At 40.2% G+C, this 17,310-nt stretch overlaps 1 protein-coding gene across 1 annotated transcript in view; it reads right to left on the bottom strand.

The window, feature by feature from the left end:
* The window catches only part of KIF24 (kinesin family member 24), a 58,332-nt gene that overhangs the window by 27,306 nt on the left and 13,716 nt on the right, over window positions 1–17,310 (bottom strand). Inside the window, exons 2-3 of the mRNA XM_053570387.1 lie at window positions 15,263–15,478; window positions 5,685–5,772 (exon numbers count right to left, since the gene is read on the bottom strand). Of these exons, the coding sequence (XP_053426362.1) occupies window positions 5,685–5,772; window positions 15,263–15,478 (304 nt within the window). The remainder of the gene's footprint in view (window positions 1–5,684; window positions 5,773–15,262; window positions 15,479–17,310) is intronic.

Genomic DNA, 17,310 nt, shown 5'->3' with positions numbered 1-17,310 from the left:
AGTAGCAAGGACTGTAGATGCATGTCACAACAGCCAGCTAATTTTTCTATTTTATGAAGAGACAGGGTCTTGCTATATTTGCACAGGCTAGTCTCAAACTCTTGGCCTCTGCCTTCCAAAGCACTGCGATTACAGGTGTGAGCCACCATACCCAGCTAAATCTAGATTCTTTAAAGAGAACATGTTATGTAAGTAGTGAAATAGGCACCTGCTACAATAGGAAGTAAACTGCTGAATTCTGTGGAACTAGGAACATTCAGGGACTTATAATGTAAGTGACGTGTGATTGTGAGCAATCATAAGAATTTTATGTATGTTATCTCATTTCCTTCTTTCTGCCATTTAGTCCAATCATCCATTGTCATCTACATGTTTTAGGCTCAGAAAGATAAAGGATATGATCAAGGATACATGGCACTGGCACCTAGCTCCATCTGGTTGTAAGGCTTAATCATTAACCTTTCCTGCACAAATACCAAAGGGCCATGAGCACTTCAGTGGTACAGCACTGTGTATAGATAAAGTCTCTACTATCTACGTACAACTAAAGCTCATCTAGGGGAAGTTCTAGTGCTGGCTTCTGTTACCAATTTCAGTGAAGGCAGGGATAAAACATGAAAAAGTTTATCAAGCTGGGTGCAGTAGCTCATACTTATAATCCTAGCACTCAGAGAAGCTGATGTGGGAGGATCACTTGACCCCAGTAGTTTAAGACCAGCCTGGCCGGGCGGCGCCTGTGGCTCAAGGAGTAGGGCGCCGGTCCCATATGCCGGAGGTGGCGGGTTCAAACCCATCCCTGGCCAAAAAAAAAAAAGATTATGACAAAATTTGGGCGGCGCCTGTGGCTCAGTAAGGCGCCGGCCCCATATACCGAGGGTGGCGGGTTCAGACCCGGCCCCGGCCAAACTGCAACCAAAAAAAAAAAATAGCCAGGCGTTGTGGCGGGCGCCTGTAGTCCCAGCTACTCGGGAGGCTGAGGCAAGAGAATCACTTAAGCCCAGGAGTTGGAGGTTGCTGTGAGCTGTGTGAGGCCACGGCACTCTACCGAGGGCCATAAAGTGAGACTCTGTCTCTACAAAAAAAAAAAAAAAAAAAAAGAAGACCAGCCTGGCCAATGGCAAGACCCCATCTTTACAAAAATTAGAAAAATTAGCCAGGCATGGTGGCATGTGCTTGTGTTCCCAGCTATTCAGGAGCTGTGGGAGGATTGCTTGGACCTGGGAATTCAAGGCTGCAGTGAGCTGTGATGACACTATTGTACTCCACTCTGGCAATAGAGTGAGATCTTGTCTCAAAAAAAAAAAAAAAAAAAAAAGTTTATCAGAAGTCTTGGGAATGAATACTTATGATTACATAAAATGACTACTGGAAAGACTTAAAAGCCTGTGAAACTCTGAAACTGAAAAAATGCCCATTAATTGCCTGATAAGTAGCCATGCCTAAGTGAGCCCAAGAGTGATCTGAGAGAGTAAATGCCTGAAGGTGACACTTGAGCAGATACATGGGTGACACCTGAGTGGTATGAACACTGATACCTGACAGAGAGTGAAAGTATAACACCTGAGTTAGCAAGTACTATTGTTTCGAGTCAATAAATGTTTATGAGGGTAACTTTGTCAGATCTCCATAATTTATATCAACTTTCCACCTTGATCTCAGCTGGCTTCCTGCTTATAGAATACCACATGTACTGCAGTCTGAGAGTCAGTGGTGACTAATAAGAAACTATTTTCTGCTTTTCTTAGAAACCACACTTTAGAACAGTGCCACAAACTCTTCTGGGACAGAGGGGTTGATTTGACACCAGACTGCTCATTCGCACACTAATGGTCCATAGGCAAAGAAAAAAGATTTCTCCTGATGTTTGCTCCTTTTCCATTTAATTGGTTTAATCTCCAAGAACAAAGAAATCCTGAGGACTAGACTCCTGGCCAAACAGAGAAATGGCTGGAGGAAGAGGGGGCAAGAGGAATACCTGGAACAGGAGTGTGAGAAACAATTTCCTTAGGACTCCATAGTGGAGGGTACTATACAGCATATAAATGATTACAGCTTCGGGGAAGCCTCTTTAACATATCCCACACACTTCTATTCTGTGTCTGTCTTTGCAATCACTAGAAAAAAGCTCTTACTTAGGTAATCCCCTAAAATAGACATATTCAGGTGCTCTCATCAGGTTTTGGATTCCAAGGCCCAGGAATCTGATAATCACAGAAATATGATGTTTTAGCCTTTAAGAAAATTTACTTACTATATTTGTCCCAGGAAAAATAAACTGTTATAAAAAGACACATACCAATGGTGGGCCACCATGCCATTTAGTCCCAACTCTTAATTTTGAAAATGCAACAAAATTTCCCACAAACCCTGTCATGGCTTTTTAAATACCTAATTTTAAGAAAACGATCATAGAATATAGTCATAAACATATTAATTAAGTGAGTGTCTTTTACTTTCTTAAGAAAAGCTGATTTCTAACTGTATACGATAGGTAGTGAAAAGGACCTCAGAGTAAAATTAATCTGAGCTGGATTCCTGTTCGGCCAGCCATTAGTTATGTGATCCTTGGTTATCAGTTAATTTTAGCCTCAGTTCTCTCAGCTGTAAGATGAACTTTATAACATTTACATTATGATTTTACAAAGATTAAAAACTTTTGATAGATAGCAAGTGCTTGCTAAATATTTGCAATTATTATTAGAACATAGTTAGAAGGCAGGCAAAATCAAGGCAGGCAAAATCATAGAGAGACTTTTAACTTTGGCACTCATTGGAAGCATTTCTACAACGCCAAACCTGACTGTTTCTAGTACCTTGAGCTTGGTAGAGGGCTCAGACATTTCTCCCTGGAGAGGTGTCCTAAGAAGCTGTACTAAAGGTAAATCTTTTCAAGAACCTGGCCTGTCCTCCTACTCTTCTCCCCTAATTTACTCCAGCTAGGCTTGCTGAATGAATTAGAAGAATAATTATGATGGCTGCACCTCAGAATCTCCTGGTGGAGATTTTAATATAAAACCTATCTTCATATGTTGCTGGTGGGAGTACAAAATGATACAATAACTTTGGAAAACAGCCGGGCATTGTGGTGGGCACCTATATTCCCAGCTACTTGAGATACTGAGGCGAGAGAATCTCTTGAGCCCACGAGTTTGAGGTTGCTGTGAGCTGTGATGACAGGGTACTCTACCAAGGGTGACAAAGTGAGACTCTGTCTCAAAAACAAAAACAAAATAAAACAAAACAAAACTCTGGAAAACAGTATGGAAGTTCCTCAAAAAGTATGACCCAGCAATTCCACTCCTAGTATATACCCAAGAAAGCTGAAAACATTTGTCCACACAAAAATCATTTTTTTTTTTTAATTTGAGACAGAGTCTCATTATGTCACCCTTGGTAGAGTGCTGTGGCATCACATCTCACTGCAACCTCAAACTGTTGGGCTTAAGCAATTCTCTTGCCTCAGCCTCCCGTGTAGCTGAGACTATAGGTGCCCAGACACAACGCCCAGCTATTTTTTGGTGGCAGTTGTCATTGTTGTTTAGCAGGCCCGAGATTGAACCTGCCAGCTACAGTGTATGTGGCTGGTGCCTGAATCACTGAGCTCTGGGCGCTAAGCCACAAAAACCTTTGTATAAGAATTGGACAAGGTAGTTCATGCCTATAATCCCCATGACAGAGAGACTGAGGTAGGTGGTTTATTTGAGGCCAGAAATTTGAGAACAGCCTGGGCAACATAACAAAAGACCCCATCCCATTTCTAAAAAAAAAAAAAAAAAAAATATATATATATATATATATATCAGTGGCATGCACATTTAGTCCCACCTACTCAGGAGGTTGAGGTGGGAAGATCATTTGAGCCGAGGAGTTCAAACAAGACTGCAGTGAACTATGATTGTACCACTGCACTCCAGCCTGGATGACAGAGCAAGACAACCTTGCCTCTAAGAAAAAAAAAAAAGAGAGAAAGAAACTGTTGGCAAGGATGAACAGCAATGGGATTATCCATATACTGCTTGTAGTAATGAATGTACACTGCTTTGGAAAATAGTTGGCATAATTTAGTGAAGTTGAAAATATCCATGTCCTCTGATCCAATTGTTTCATAACTAGGTATATATCCTAGAGAACCTGTGTATAGATAAGGACACTCACAGATGCATTGCTCAGAATAACTCCAATTGCTCATTAATAGGAGAATGGATAAACTGTGGTATAGTCCTATGATGAAGACACTACATGGCAATAAAAATGGACAAAATTGCAACCATATGCAAAAACAAAAAAAGAACTCAAAAGTATAATATTGTCTGAGCCCAGTAGCTCATGCCTATAACCCCAGTGCTTTGGGAGACTGAGGTGAGAGGATCATTTGCGGCCAGGAGTTCGAGACCAGCCTGGGCACACAGTGAGACCCTATTTCTACAATAAAATAAAATAAAATTAGCTGGGTGTGGTGGTGCATGCCTGTAGTCCTATCTACTTAGGAGGTTGAGGGGGAGGAATGATTAATCCCAGGAGTTCAAGGCTGCAGTGAGCTATGATTATGCCAAGGTACTTCAGCCTGGGCGACCAAAGTGAGACCCTGTCTCAAAAAAAGAAAAGAAAAAGCATAATAATGAGCAAAAGAAGCAAGACACAAAAGCTCAAAGTTCAAAAACAGTTGAAAACTAACTTATATGATTTAGAAATGAATATATAGATGGTAAAACTATAAAGAACCAGAAAGTAATTAGCATAAAAGTCAGGATAATAGGGGGGTGTTATTGGAAAGTCACACAGGGGTTTGTGGAGTGCTACAGTGTTCTGCTTCTTGATCGGAGTAGTTGATTGCAAGGATGCTGTACACATTTAAGTCTTTTGCAATTTTTTGTATAGTACTTTTTCACAATAAAAAAGGTTCAAGTATTTTATACTATTAAGTAAAGAAGAAAAGGCTCTGAACAATCTAATATAAAGCCAGAGTCAAGGACCACTGGGAAAGTTTACTAGAAATATATTTGTATATGTTAATAAATGCCTAGAATAGGGAAAATAACCTAAATACTCTAAAAAACTGTTGATAGTGAATATTTCAGTGGAAGTAGGGGGCAAAACCTGTATGTAAAAGGGAACTTATTTTCTATGTTCTTACATAATTTCTGTAATGTTTACATTTGATAATAAGTATTGCTTTTATTATGATAAAGGCATAACTTTTAATAAAAATTTAAAATTTCTTTGGAAGGATACACACAAAATTAATAAAAATTAGTTGCCTCAGGAAAGAGAAATGGAAGGTGGTAGTTTCACAGAACCTTTTGAATTTTGAACCCATGTGATAACACTACTTATTAAACATGTTATTTAAAATAAGAATATTTGTCTCCAGCTGCTTTTCACAGAGCCCACTGCCATAGAGAAACACATTAGCAGGCTTTGAAACTGGCCCCAAAGTATCTTTCCATGCATTAGGTTCTCCTAAGTGTCCTACCTCTTACTATCATGGCATTGGGACATTGATCCTATAGAGAAATAAGCTATCCTCTCAGAAGAGGCCTCAAATTTTACAAATGTGGAGTGGTATGCTTGTCATTGCTCTTTACCTAAATCTAATTCAATTATGCTTGCTGGGAGTAAAATAAGTTCTTTCCCTGTACTTAAAACTGCTATAGTAGGATAATAAAGAAGGAAGAATTATTTACCTCTAAGAGGAGCTCCACACTATCCACCTGAAGTTCTCGCAGTCCCACTATCTGTACAATGTGCTTGCTATCTTCTCTTGCGAAGAGCCTGCAGATGCAAGAATGTGGTCAGTATGGTGGTGGTGCTGTAACAGACTTTGTTCTTCCATTCCCAGAAACCATTTACCTCTCCACCATTAAGTAGCAGTTTTGCGTTTAAGTGGGATGAATGTTCATCCTCTCTCCCAACCTCAGCTTCCTAACTTCAGCCCCAGGATATAGGGGTGGTCCTTGATTGTTATATACAAATCAGCAGATTTGGTTACATTTAGAAGAATGAGAACTTAACCCAGACCTATGGCTATCTGTAAATGGCATGTTCCTGTTATAGTGATTGGGTCAAGGGGGACATGGGGTCTCAGATGGTCCAATCAAAATAAAGTCTTGGGCTCTGGTTGTTAGGTGCTTGGTGGTAAGGTGATCTCCCTTTCTTTCTGGAAGTAAAAGCATGTGTCTCTGGGAGCAGTGGTAGGCATGTTGTATCTAAAAAGAGAGCTAGTTTCAGGATTAAGTCAACACCACAGAAGGTAAAACAGACAGATACAAAGAAACTGGGTTCTTGATCCTAACAAACAGAATCCAGCAATACATCAAACAAATTATACATCATGACCAAGTCGGTTTTATCCCAGGGTCTCAAGGCTGGTTCAATATACATAAATCTATAAATATAATTCAGCACATAAACAAAGTAAAAAACAAAGACCATATGATTCTCTCAATTGATGCAGAAAAAGCTTTTGATAACATCCAGCATCCCTTCATGATCAGAACACTTAAGAAAATTGGTATAGAAGGGACATTTCTTAAACTGATACAGGCCATCTACAGCAAACCCACAGCCAATATCCTATTGAATGGCGTTAAATTGAAATCATTTCCACTCAGATCAGGAACAAGGCAAGGTTGCCCATTGTCTCCACTGCTTTTTAACATTGTAATGGAAGTTTTAGCCACCGCAATTAGGGAAGAAAAGGCGATCAAGAGTATCCATATAGGGTCAGAAGAGATCAAACTTTCACTCTTCACAGATGATATGATTGTATATCTGGAAAATACCAGGGATTCTACTAAAAAACTCTTAGAAGTGATCAAGGAATATAGCAGTGTCTCAGGTTACAAAATCAACATCCATAAATCGGTAGCCTTTATATATACCAACAGTAATCCAGCTGAAAAAACAGTCAAGGACTCTATTCTGTTCCCAGTAGTGCCAAAGAAGATGAACTATTTGGGAGTTTATCTAACAAAGGACGTGAAAGATCTCTATAAAGAGAACTATGAAACTCTAAGAAAACAAATAGCTGAAAATGTTAACAAATGGAAAAAACATACCATGCTCATGGCTGGGAAGAATCAACATTGTTAAAATGTCCATACTACCCAAAGCAATATAAAATTTTAATACAATCCCTATTAAAGCTCCACTGTCATACTTTAAAGATCTTGAAAAAAATAATACTTTGTTTTATATGGAATCAGAAAAAACCTCGAGTAGCTAAGACATTACTCAGAAATAAAAACAAAGCAGGAAGAATCATGCTACCAGACTTCAGACTATACTATAAATCGATAGTGATTAAAACAGCATGGTACTGGCACAAAAACAGAGAGGTAGATGTATCGAACAGAATAGAGAACCAAGAGATGAATCCAGCTACTTACTGTTATTTGATCTTTGACAAGCCAATTTAAAACATTCAGTGGGGGAAAAAGATTCCCTATTTAACAAATGGTGCTGGGTGAACTGGCTGGTGACCTGTAGAAGACTGAAACTGGACCCACACCTTTCACCATTAACTAAGATAGACTCTCACTGGATTAAAGATTTAAACTTAAGACATGAAACTATAAAAATACTAGAAGAAAGTGCAGGGTAAACTCTTGAAGAAATCAGTCTGGGTCAATATTTTATGAGGAGGACCCCCTGGGCAATTGAAGCAGCTTCAAAAATACACTACTGGGACCTTATCAAACTAAAAAGCTTCTGCACAGCCAAGAACACAGTAAGTAAAGCAAGCAGACAGCCCTCAGAATGGGAGAAGATATTTGCAGGTTATGACTCTGACAAAGGTTTAATAACCAGAATCCACAGAGAACTCAAATGTATTAGCAAGAAAAGAGCAAGTGATCCCATCTCAGGCTGGGCAAGGGACTTGAAGAGAAACCTCTCTAAAGAAGACAGGTGCACGGCTTACAGACCTATGAAAAAATGCTCATCATCCTTAATCATCAGAGAAATGCAAATCAAAACTACTTTGAGATATCATCTAACTCCAGTAAGATTAGTCCATATCACAAAATCCCAAGACCAGAGATGTTGGCGTGGATGTGGAGAATAGGGAACACTTCTACACTGCTGGTGGGAATGCAAATTAATAAATTCCTTTTGGAAAGATGTTTAGAGAACACTTAGAGATCTAAAAATAGACCTGCCATTCAATCCTATAATTCCTCTACTAGGTATATACCCATAAGACCAAAAATCACATTATAACGAAGATATTTGTACCAGAATGTTTATTGCAGCCCAATTCATAATTGCTAAGTCATGGAAGATTAATAAATTGTGGTATATGTACACCATGGAATATTATGCAGCCTTAAAGAAAGATGGAGACTTTACCTCTTTCATGTTTACATGGATGGAGCTGGAACATATTCTTCTTAGCAAAGTATCTCAAGAATGGAAGAAAAAGTATCCCATGTACTCAGCCATCCTATGAAACTAATTTATAGCTTTCATATGAAAGCTATAACTCAGTTATAACCTAAGAATATGGGGAAGGGGGAGCGGGAGGGGAGGGGAGAAGGAAGGATGGGTGGAGGGAGGGTGATTGGTGGGATCACACCTAAGGTGCATCTTACAAGGGTACATGTGAAACTTAGTAAATGTAGAATATAAATGTCTTAACACAATAACTAAGAAAATGCCAGGAAGGCTATGTTAACCAGTGTGATGAAAATATGTCAAATGGTCTATAAAACCAGTGTATGGTGCATGATTGCATTAATGTACACAGCTATGATTTAATAATAATAATAATAATAAAAGAAACTGGGTTCTTATAATATCCCTGAGCTGATGGAGTACACAAACCCGGAAGCTTGACTATCCTCTAGGCTTTTTGATTTGAATCGATGATTTGTCTAAATGATTAAGCCAATATAAATGGGCTTTTTCTTATAAAATCCTAATACAGCTTCTAAGGGAACAAAGAAGAGCTAGTACTTCATCTGAATGCCTTAGACATGCATGTAAGGTAATGAATGGTTATGGTCAACCATCATCATTTTAAACCACATCTTCTGAGGGGCATGTGTTGAATCTATCAAATATTCTAAGATCACTTTTCTTCCTTAATAAGATACTGATGAAGGTTAGGAATGGAATTCTACTTTGTAGCCAAACAAGAAAAGATTTCTTCAAAAAAAGTTTTTTTCTTACACTGTGCTTCATCTTAAGTTTCCAAATTTTTACAGAAGAATTGGAGGGAAACAGCCTTACCTGTGTCCCATGATCTCTCAGAAAACAACTCTACGTGAATAGTTAGGCTTCTAAAATAAAAAGATAGATCTAGCTGCTGGTGTGAGCCTCTACTTTCAGCTACTAGGGAAGCCAAAGTAGAAGGACTGCCTGAGCTCAGAAGTTTGAGGCTAATGTATACCATGATCAGGACTGAACAGCCACTGCACTCAATCCTGGGCAACACAGTGAAACACTGTCTCTCAAAATAAATAAATAAATAAAATTAAATTAAATAAAAATTAAGGATCTAGTTTCACAGCTCGGGTGTCACTCTTATTTCTTATGGATAGCCCAAAATATACTGCTACATTTTTAAACCAAGCAAGTAAGAAGTACATTGCTAGCCAGGTGTGGTAGCTTATGATTGTAATCTTAGCACTTTGGGATGCTGAGGAGGGTGGATTGCTTGAGTTCAGGAGTTTAAGACCAGGCTGAACAAGAACGAGACTCCATCTCTACTAAAAATAGAAAAATTAGCCAGGGGTTGTGGTGGGCACTGTAGTTTCAGGTGTTGGGAAGGTTGAGGCAAGAGGCCCAAGAGTCTGAGGTTGCTGTATGGGACTCTAGGCAGAGTAAGACTCAGTCTCAAAAAAAAGAAGAACTATATTTTTTTTATCACTTTTCATCCAAGGATATAAAAACAACTTATCTTCTGTTTTAGGAATTAATTTGAAGATCCTTAAGCTTTGTTTTCCAGTTTAAGAGGTAGACTAACATATTAACATCTGTCTACCCTTGTCAAAGCCCCATTATTACAGAAAATGTATCTTATAATAAAACAACAGGATAAAGCATAATAGCATAAAAATGAAAGACTGCCATCAGTAGATCAGAACATTTCAGAAGTCCCAGAAAGGAAGGAAAAAAACAGATGTTGGCTAATTAAACAGAGATGTTAAAAAAAAAAAAAAACACCCCACAACCCACAGCTCAAGACACTTGCAGAATTTGAGTCTTCCCTAGTGAGCCTTAGAGACATGTCAAACCCAGCAGTTAGTATATCTCATCCCTTTGGCTATAATTTAAATATGCAAATATACAGGTCAGTAATCTGGGTATTTCATTAAAGAATTGCATTAAAAAAGAGCTGGATACTGGCTTGGCATCCATAGCTCACTGGTTACTGCACCAGCCACAAACATGAGACTGGCAGGTTCGAACCTGGCCTGGGCCAGCAAAACAATGACAACTGCAACAAAAAATAGCTGGGCATTGTGGCGGGCGCCTGTAGTCCCAGCTACTTGCGGGGCTGAGGCAAGAGAATCGCTTGAGTGCAGGATTTTGAGGTTGCTGTGAGTTGTGTCACTATGGTTTTCTACTGAGGGTGACATAAAAAGACTCTGCCTCAAAACAAACAAACAAACAAAAAGAGTTGGATATCCGAGCCAGGCATAGTGGCTCACATCTGTGATCCTAGCACTCTGGGAGGCTGAGACAGGTGGATTGCTTGAGCTCATGAGTTTGAGACCAGCCTGAGTAAGAGCAAGACCCTGTCTCTACTAAAAATAGAAAATCTGAGGCAAGAGGACTGCTTGAATGCAAGAATTGAAGGTTGCTGTGAGCTTTGATGCCATAGCACTCTATCCAGGGTGACATTTTGAGACTCTGTCTCAAAAAAGAAAGAAACAAACAAAAAGGCTCAGCACTCGTAGCTCAATGGTTAGGGAGCCGGCCACATACACTAGAGCTACTTGGGTGGCTGAGGCAAGAAAATAGCTTAAGCCCAAGAGTTTGAGGTTGCTGTGAGCTGTGATGCCACAGCACTCTACCAAAGGCGACATAGTAAGACTCTGTCTCAAAAAAAAAAAAAAAAAGCTGGATATCCTAACCTTTCGGTCATCCAAATAAACAATAAAACATACACATACAGCATAAACAGTGGCTTTTGTTCTTATGCCAATTAGAGATAGGGTCTTGCTCTGTCATCTAGGCTGGAGTATAGTGGCACTATCATAGCTCACTACAACCTTGAACTCATGGGCTCTAGTGAGCTCCCTCTTCAGCCTCCTGAGCATCTGGGATTACAGGTATGGGCCACTGCATCCAGCCTGTTATTTAAATAAAATTGGCATTCTAAGGTGTCGTAGTATATACCTATAATCCCAGCTACATAGGAAGCTGAAGCATGAGGAGTTTGAACCTAGGAGTTCAAGTTCAGCCTAGGCAACAGAGAGCCCCATCTCTAAAAAATAAACAGTTTTTAAAAAAATAAAATAAACAAAGGTGGAAGAAGTGGACATTCTTTTTTTACATCTCTTTATACTAAAAAATATGTATTTCCAGGGCCCACCTAGCTCTGCTCCTACACATAATCTATCTGTGATATCACAGATCATACGGTGAAGGTGGTACAGAGAATGAGAAATCTTTGGGCAGGGGGCAGTGGCTGCAAAACAGGAATGAGGACAACCCAATGTATAACTAGGACTGTCCAAAATATGCAGAAGAGTGCAGGGGTGAGGGTTCTGTCAGAGGCAGGGAAGTAAGTATTGTACCTGGGGGTTGTCTCACTCCTGTCCCCAATCCCTGATGCTCTAGAGTAATCTAACCTTTCAGACACCCCCGTGATGTCCCAATATTGAAGTCTGTCTTTTCTTCAGTCTTAGCTTGTTCAGCTCATCAACAAAGTTTTGGCATCCCCTTCAACTGGGATAGTTCCAGTTGCTTAGGACTCCCCTTTACATCATGGACCCTTCTCCAAATAAGAAGCTTGAGGAGGTTGGACACAGTAGCTCATCCCTGTAATTCTAGCACTCTGGGAGTAGCTTATGCCTGTAATCCTAGCACTCACTTGAGCTCAGAAGTTTGAGACCAGTCTGAGCAAGACATCATCCTACCAAAAATAGAAAAGTTAGCTGGGCATTGTGGCATGTGCTGGTAGTTGCAGCTACTTGGAGGCTAAGGCCGGTGTATTGCTTGAGTTCAGGAGTTTGAGGTTGCAGTGAGCTATGCTGACACAACTATATTCTACCCGGAACAAAAGAGCAAGACTCTTGTCTCAAAATAAATAAAATAAATAAAAAGCATGAGGACAGTTGAAAAGTCCTTCCTGAGAGGAGGATATTCCAGGAACAGGCCAGTTTTGGGGTCTCCCTATAGTGTCTGACTAGGTGGCAAATGTGGTGCTGTGCTCCACACTCACTGGTGGAGATCTTGAAGACATAGGCAGTGTAGAAGAGCAATTCTTGAATGTCTCTGTTAAAACCTAGAGGATAGTGATGTTCTCCAGGATGTATCATCATGTATCTCTTGGCAGCTGCCACAACTTGTGCAAGAATTTCATTAGGGTGCTAGGCACAGTGGCTCAAGCCTATATCCTAGCACTCTGGAAGGCTGAGGGGGGTGGATTGCCTCACAGGTTTGAGACCAGCCTGAGTGAGAGCAAGACCCTATCTCTAAAAATAACCAGGCACCTGTAGCCCCAGCTACTTGGGAGGCTGAAGCAAAAGAATCACTTGAGCCTAAGAGTTTGAGGTTGCTGTGAGCTATGACACTACAGCACTCAATGGAAGGTGACAAAGTGAGACTCTGTCTCCAAAAAAAAAAGAATTTTATTAGGTAGCCGCGCATAGGGTAGTAAATCTCTTATCCTCCAGCTAAATCCGTTTTTTTTTTTTTTTTGGCAGTTTTTGGCCAGGGCTGGGTTTGAACCCGCCACCTCTGGCATATGGGGCTGGCACCCTATTCCTTTGAGCCACAGGCGCCGCCCGCTAAACCCATTTTGTATCTACTTTTTCCACCACCTGCTTGCCAAAGAAGCAACTGTGGAGGAAGAAATGAGGGTCACGTGCTCCAGGCTGTTGTACTGGCTGCTTACTCCACAGAAGGCACCGCTACTGTTGCTGCCCCTGCCTCCTCACCACTTGGGCCTCAGTTTAGGTCTAGCAGAACTTGACAGCATCGTAAGGGCCCCAAAATTACACAGCTCTTGCAGACCACCCCTTTTTCTCAGGAATTTGCTGCAGGATCTGCCACACTCTCAAGGGAGGCACTCTGGGGCTTGGGCAGTGCTGACTGGTGTACAAACAGGTGCCTCCGGCAGTTCCACAAAGACTGAGAACTCCACCAGCTGAAAAGAGGGTAGTGCTCAGAGGTCAATCCTGCAAGGCTAGGGGAAATAGAGCAGGTGGAGGCAGGACTGAGAAGGTTTGGAGGTGCTCATACCCTGGAAAGTCAGTAGATGAGAGGGTCAGTGACCAGAATAATGGTGTCTGTGAGAATGTTTTCACATCTGGAACATTCCATGGGAGCCCAGAGCCCTGGGACCAAAACCAGAAAAGTTCAGAGGACTGAGGCCTAGAGGAATCAGCCATTGTCTAGAAAGCTTTGTCCTTAGAAACTTGGTCTTTGGGCAGTGCCTGTGGCTCAGTGAATAGGGTGCTGGCCCCATAAACTGAGGGTGGCAGGGTCAAACACAGTCCCAGCCAAACTGCAACAAAAAAATAGCCAGGCGTTGTGGGGTGCCGGTAGTCCCAGCTACTTGGGAGGCTGAGGCAAGAGAATCGCCTAAGCCAAAGAGCTGGAGGTTGCTGTGAGCTGTGACGCCACTGCACTCTAACGAGGGTGACAAAATGAAACTCTATCTTTAAAAAAAAAAAAGAAACTTGGTCCTTTAACTTGGACTGGAGGCCAAAACCTAGATGTAATTAGAAACCTGTTTTCAAGTTTGGGTCTTCCCTGTTCTCAACTTAATAAAGTGGGAAACCAATTCATTATAACTACACATCTTGCCTTCATCAGACAAGATGTCCGGTTGCTGCAGGGCAGGTGGATGGCCAGGGCCTCCTGGAAGTTCTGCTCCATGTCTGGGCTCCAGATGTCTTCTGTACCTGTGCCCCCATTGCCCCTTCCTACCTCACTGCTACCAGTGCCCTCCTCACTGTCTTCCTTACTGCCTAATTGCTGCTATGCATATCATCCAGGGGATCCTAGCCCTGGGCTCCCCTTGGGCATTCTCACTAGAAAGACCTCCCAATGGAGAGAGAAAATGGCTCCTAATAAGAAGCTGTGATTAAGCTAACTCTTCTCCCAAGTATTCCCAGAGTAGTACTCTCCTTTATTTGACAGTTGTGTCAGGAATGAACCTCCGTAGAAATAAGCTTGGATGCCTTTGCTGGGGGAATAATCTCAAGCTAACTGGGTTTCCCCAGCCTTTGACCGTGCTCAGCCTCAACTCACTTTTTTCTCTTCATGTCTCAGGTTTGTGCATTCCTTTCTTTTTTGAGATAAGGTCTTGCTCTGTTGCCCAAGCTAGAGTGCAATGGTTTCATCATAGTTCACTGTAACCTCTGACTCCTGGGCTCAAACAATCCTCCTGCCTCAGCCTCCCATGGTTTGAATGCTGTTATGACAACCTTTAATCCTTCCACCTCTCCTGCTCCCTCTCACCTCCCTATTCTTCCAGTCAGTACTCCATAACTTTGTTGCCTCCTACTTACTGTAAATCATCTGTTAACCTAGACAAAACTTTATGTCAGAAAAATATCAGAGGTTTAAAAGCAGAGTTACTGAACACCTTTCTAAATTACCATAAGAGCTCTTATTAAGCCTAATAATTAAACCTAAAATTCTAATGTGAAGAAAAAAGATTTTATTTTCTTTTTGTTGATTTCAAAAATTATCACTGAGTTTACCTTAAGATTATTGAGAGGAAAAATAAGATAAAGTGTGAAATATAGTTCTTCCAGTGTAATAGGTCAAAAGAATAGGAAAGGATTTAAGTATATATTAATATCCTGATTGTGAAATTATGACTTTATTCACAGACCAAAATAAAAGAGAAAGTCTTTTGATAGACATTAGGATACTTAAAAAAACATTAATGGAAGGCTGATTTACATTTTTGTAGCTGAACTGAGTTTAAAAAATAGGTACCTGATGCAACAGACTCTTGTTTCACAAAAGTATACAAATGTACACTTCTCATTAAAGCCCATGATTCAGTGATTCTTTGAGACTCTGGCTTGAAACAGTGATAAACAGATTTATGCTTCCCACTCATATTTAGTACCTTTTTCTTCTATTTAGGAGGTCATAAAGCTGTCCACAGTAGATTTCATAGAAGCTGATCCAGACAAAGAGATGCTTTCTTGGCTGTGATATCTCTAATTGCTTGAAGATATCTTTGGCAGCCAGAGCATACAGTCCCGGGTTCTGATGAGTTCCTATCATGGTGTAGGTCTTTCCAGCACCTGTCTGTCCATATGCAAAGCAAGTGGCATTGCCTCTGGGGAAAGAATACTTTGTATTACTTATGCATATTAAGAGAAGTGCTAATCCACACATAAATTTTTTTTTAATGGTATGCTATGCTTTTAATTTCTTTTTTTTTTGTGTGTGTGTGTGTGGTTTTGGCCAGGGCTGGGTTTGAACCTGCCACCTCCAGCATATGGGACCAGTGCCCTACCCCTTTGAGCCTCAGGTGCCGCCCCAAACATAAATTTTTAATGATAAAGTCAGGTAGAAATATAGATCCTTGATAAAATTCAGCTATAAACATAAAAATCCTTTAAGGAGTGGAGGGCTTTCCACTATAAGAACATAGGAAAATGAATTAACAATCTTGAACCAGTGTACAAGTTTTCTTACAGGAATTTTTTTGTGTGTGTGTGTTAACTATTTTTTTAATGATCTTTTTTTTTAATTAAGTCTTTTGTACATAGATCATAAATACATTTATGCCCATTTCAGTGAGTTGATTATTTGTACAAATTGGAGTGCTTACATCATACTAATCAGCATAGCTTTTATCTCATTTACCCAATTATAGCATTAGGACATTTGTGATCTACACATGATAGAACCAACTTGTACTTGCAATGTGCTCCATGGTTGTGGTCCCCCTACTATCCACCCCCTCCTCCATCCCTCGCCCTCCCCTTTCCTTCTTCATCATAGCCTAAAGTTGTGTTTCATTTTTCATATGCAAGTGTGAGTTATTATAAATTGGTTTCATAGTAGTACTGAGTACATTGGATACTTTTTTTTCCATTCCTGAGATACTTTGCTAAGAAGAATATTTTCCAGCCTTACAGGAATTTTTTACAGAACTGTTAAGATGACGTAAGACAACTCTGGAAGATAAGGAAGAAAGGACTTTTAAGAAACTACTTGGCTTAAACTTAAGACATGAAACTATAAAAATACTAGAAGAAAGTCCAGGGAAAACTCTTGAAGAAATCAGCCTGGGTGAATATTTTATGAGAAGGACACCCTGGGCAATTGAAGCAGCTTCAAAAATACACTACTGGGACCTTATCAAACTAAAAAGCTTCTGCACAGCCAAGAACACAGTAAGTAAAGCAAGCAGACAGCCCTCAGAATGGGAGAAGATATTTGCAGGTTATGACTCTGACAAAGGTTTAATAACCAGAATCCACAGAGAACTCAAACATATTAGCAAGAAAAGAACAAGTGATCCCATCTCAGGCTGGGCAAGGGACTTGAAGAGAAACTTCTCTGAAGACAGGTGCTCGGCCTACAGACATATGAAAAAATGCTCATCATCCTTAATCATCAGAGAAATGCAAATCAAAACTACTTTGAGATATCATCTAACTCCAGTAAGATTAGTCCATATCACAAAATCCCCAAACCAGAGATGTTGGCGTGGATGTGGAGAAAAGGGAACACTTCTACACTGCTCACCACTACACTGCTCAAAGTGTAGACTTTGCACCAACTGTCTAAAACTTCTTTCAGGCTTTGGACCATTTTTTGCAAGCAAACATATTCATTCTCAACATGCTGTGGAAAACACCTTTCATGATTTCATCATCACTCGCTCTCCAGGCTTCTTTGCAGCTGGCCTACACAAGCTATTGTACAGATGGCAAAATTGTGTCTATAGTTTAAACACATATTTTGATTAATTGTACTGCTTCTTGTTTTAGGTATAATAAACTAAACTTCTAATTAAAAAAAAAAAAAAAGAAAGAAACTACTTGGCCAATAAGCATTTACTGAGTACCTACTCCATGTTAGGTGCTTTAGAAGATCTCAGAGATGATTTAGTCTTAATCTGAAGTGGTAAATTTGGTGAAAGAAATAATAAAATAA

Source organism: Nycticebus coucang, chromosome 2 (assembly GCF_027406575.1).
Source record: "Nycticebus coucang isolate mNycCou1 chromosome 2, mNycCou1.pri, whole genome shotgun sequence".
NCBI lineage: Eukaryota > Metazoa > Chordata > Mammalia > Primates > Lorisidae > Nycticebus > Nycticebus coucang.
Note: the sequence above shows the minus strand (reverse complement) of the source record. Positions and strands in the feature narration are given on the sequence as shown.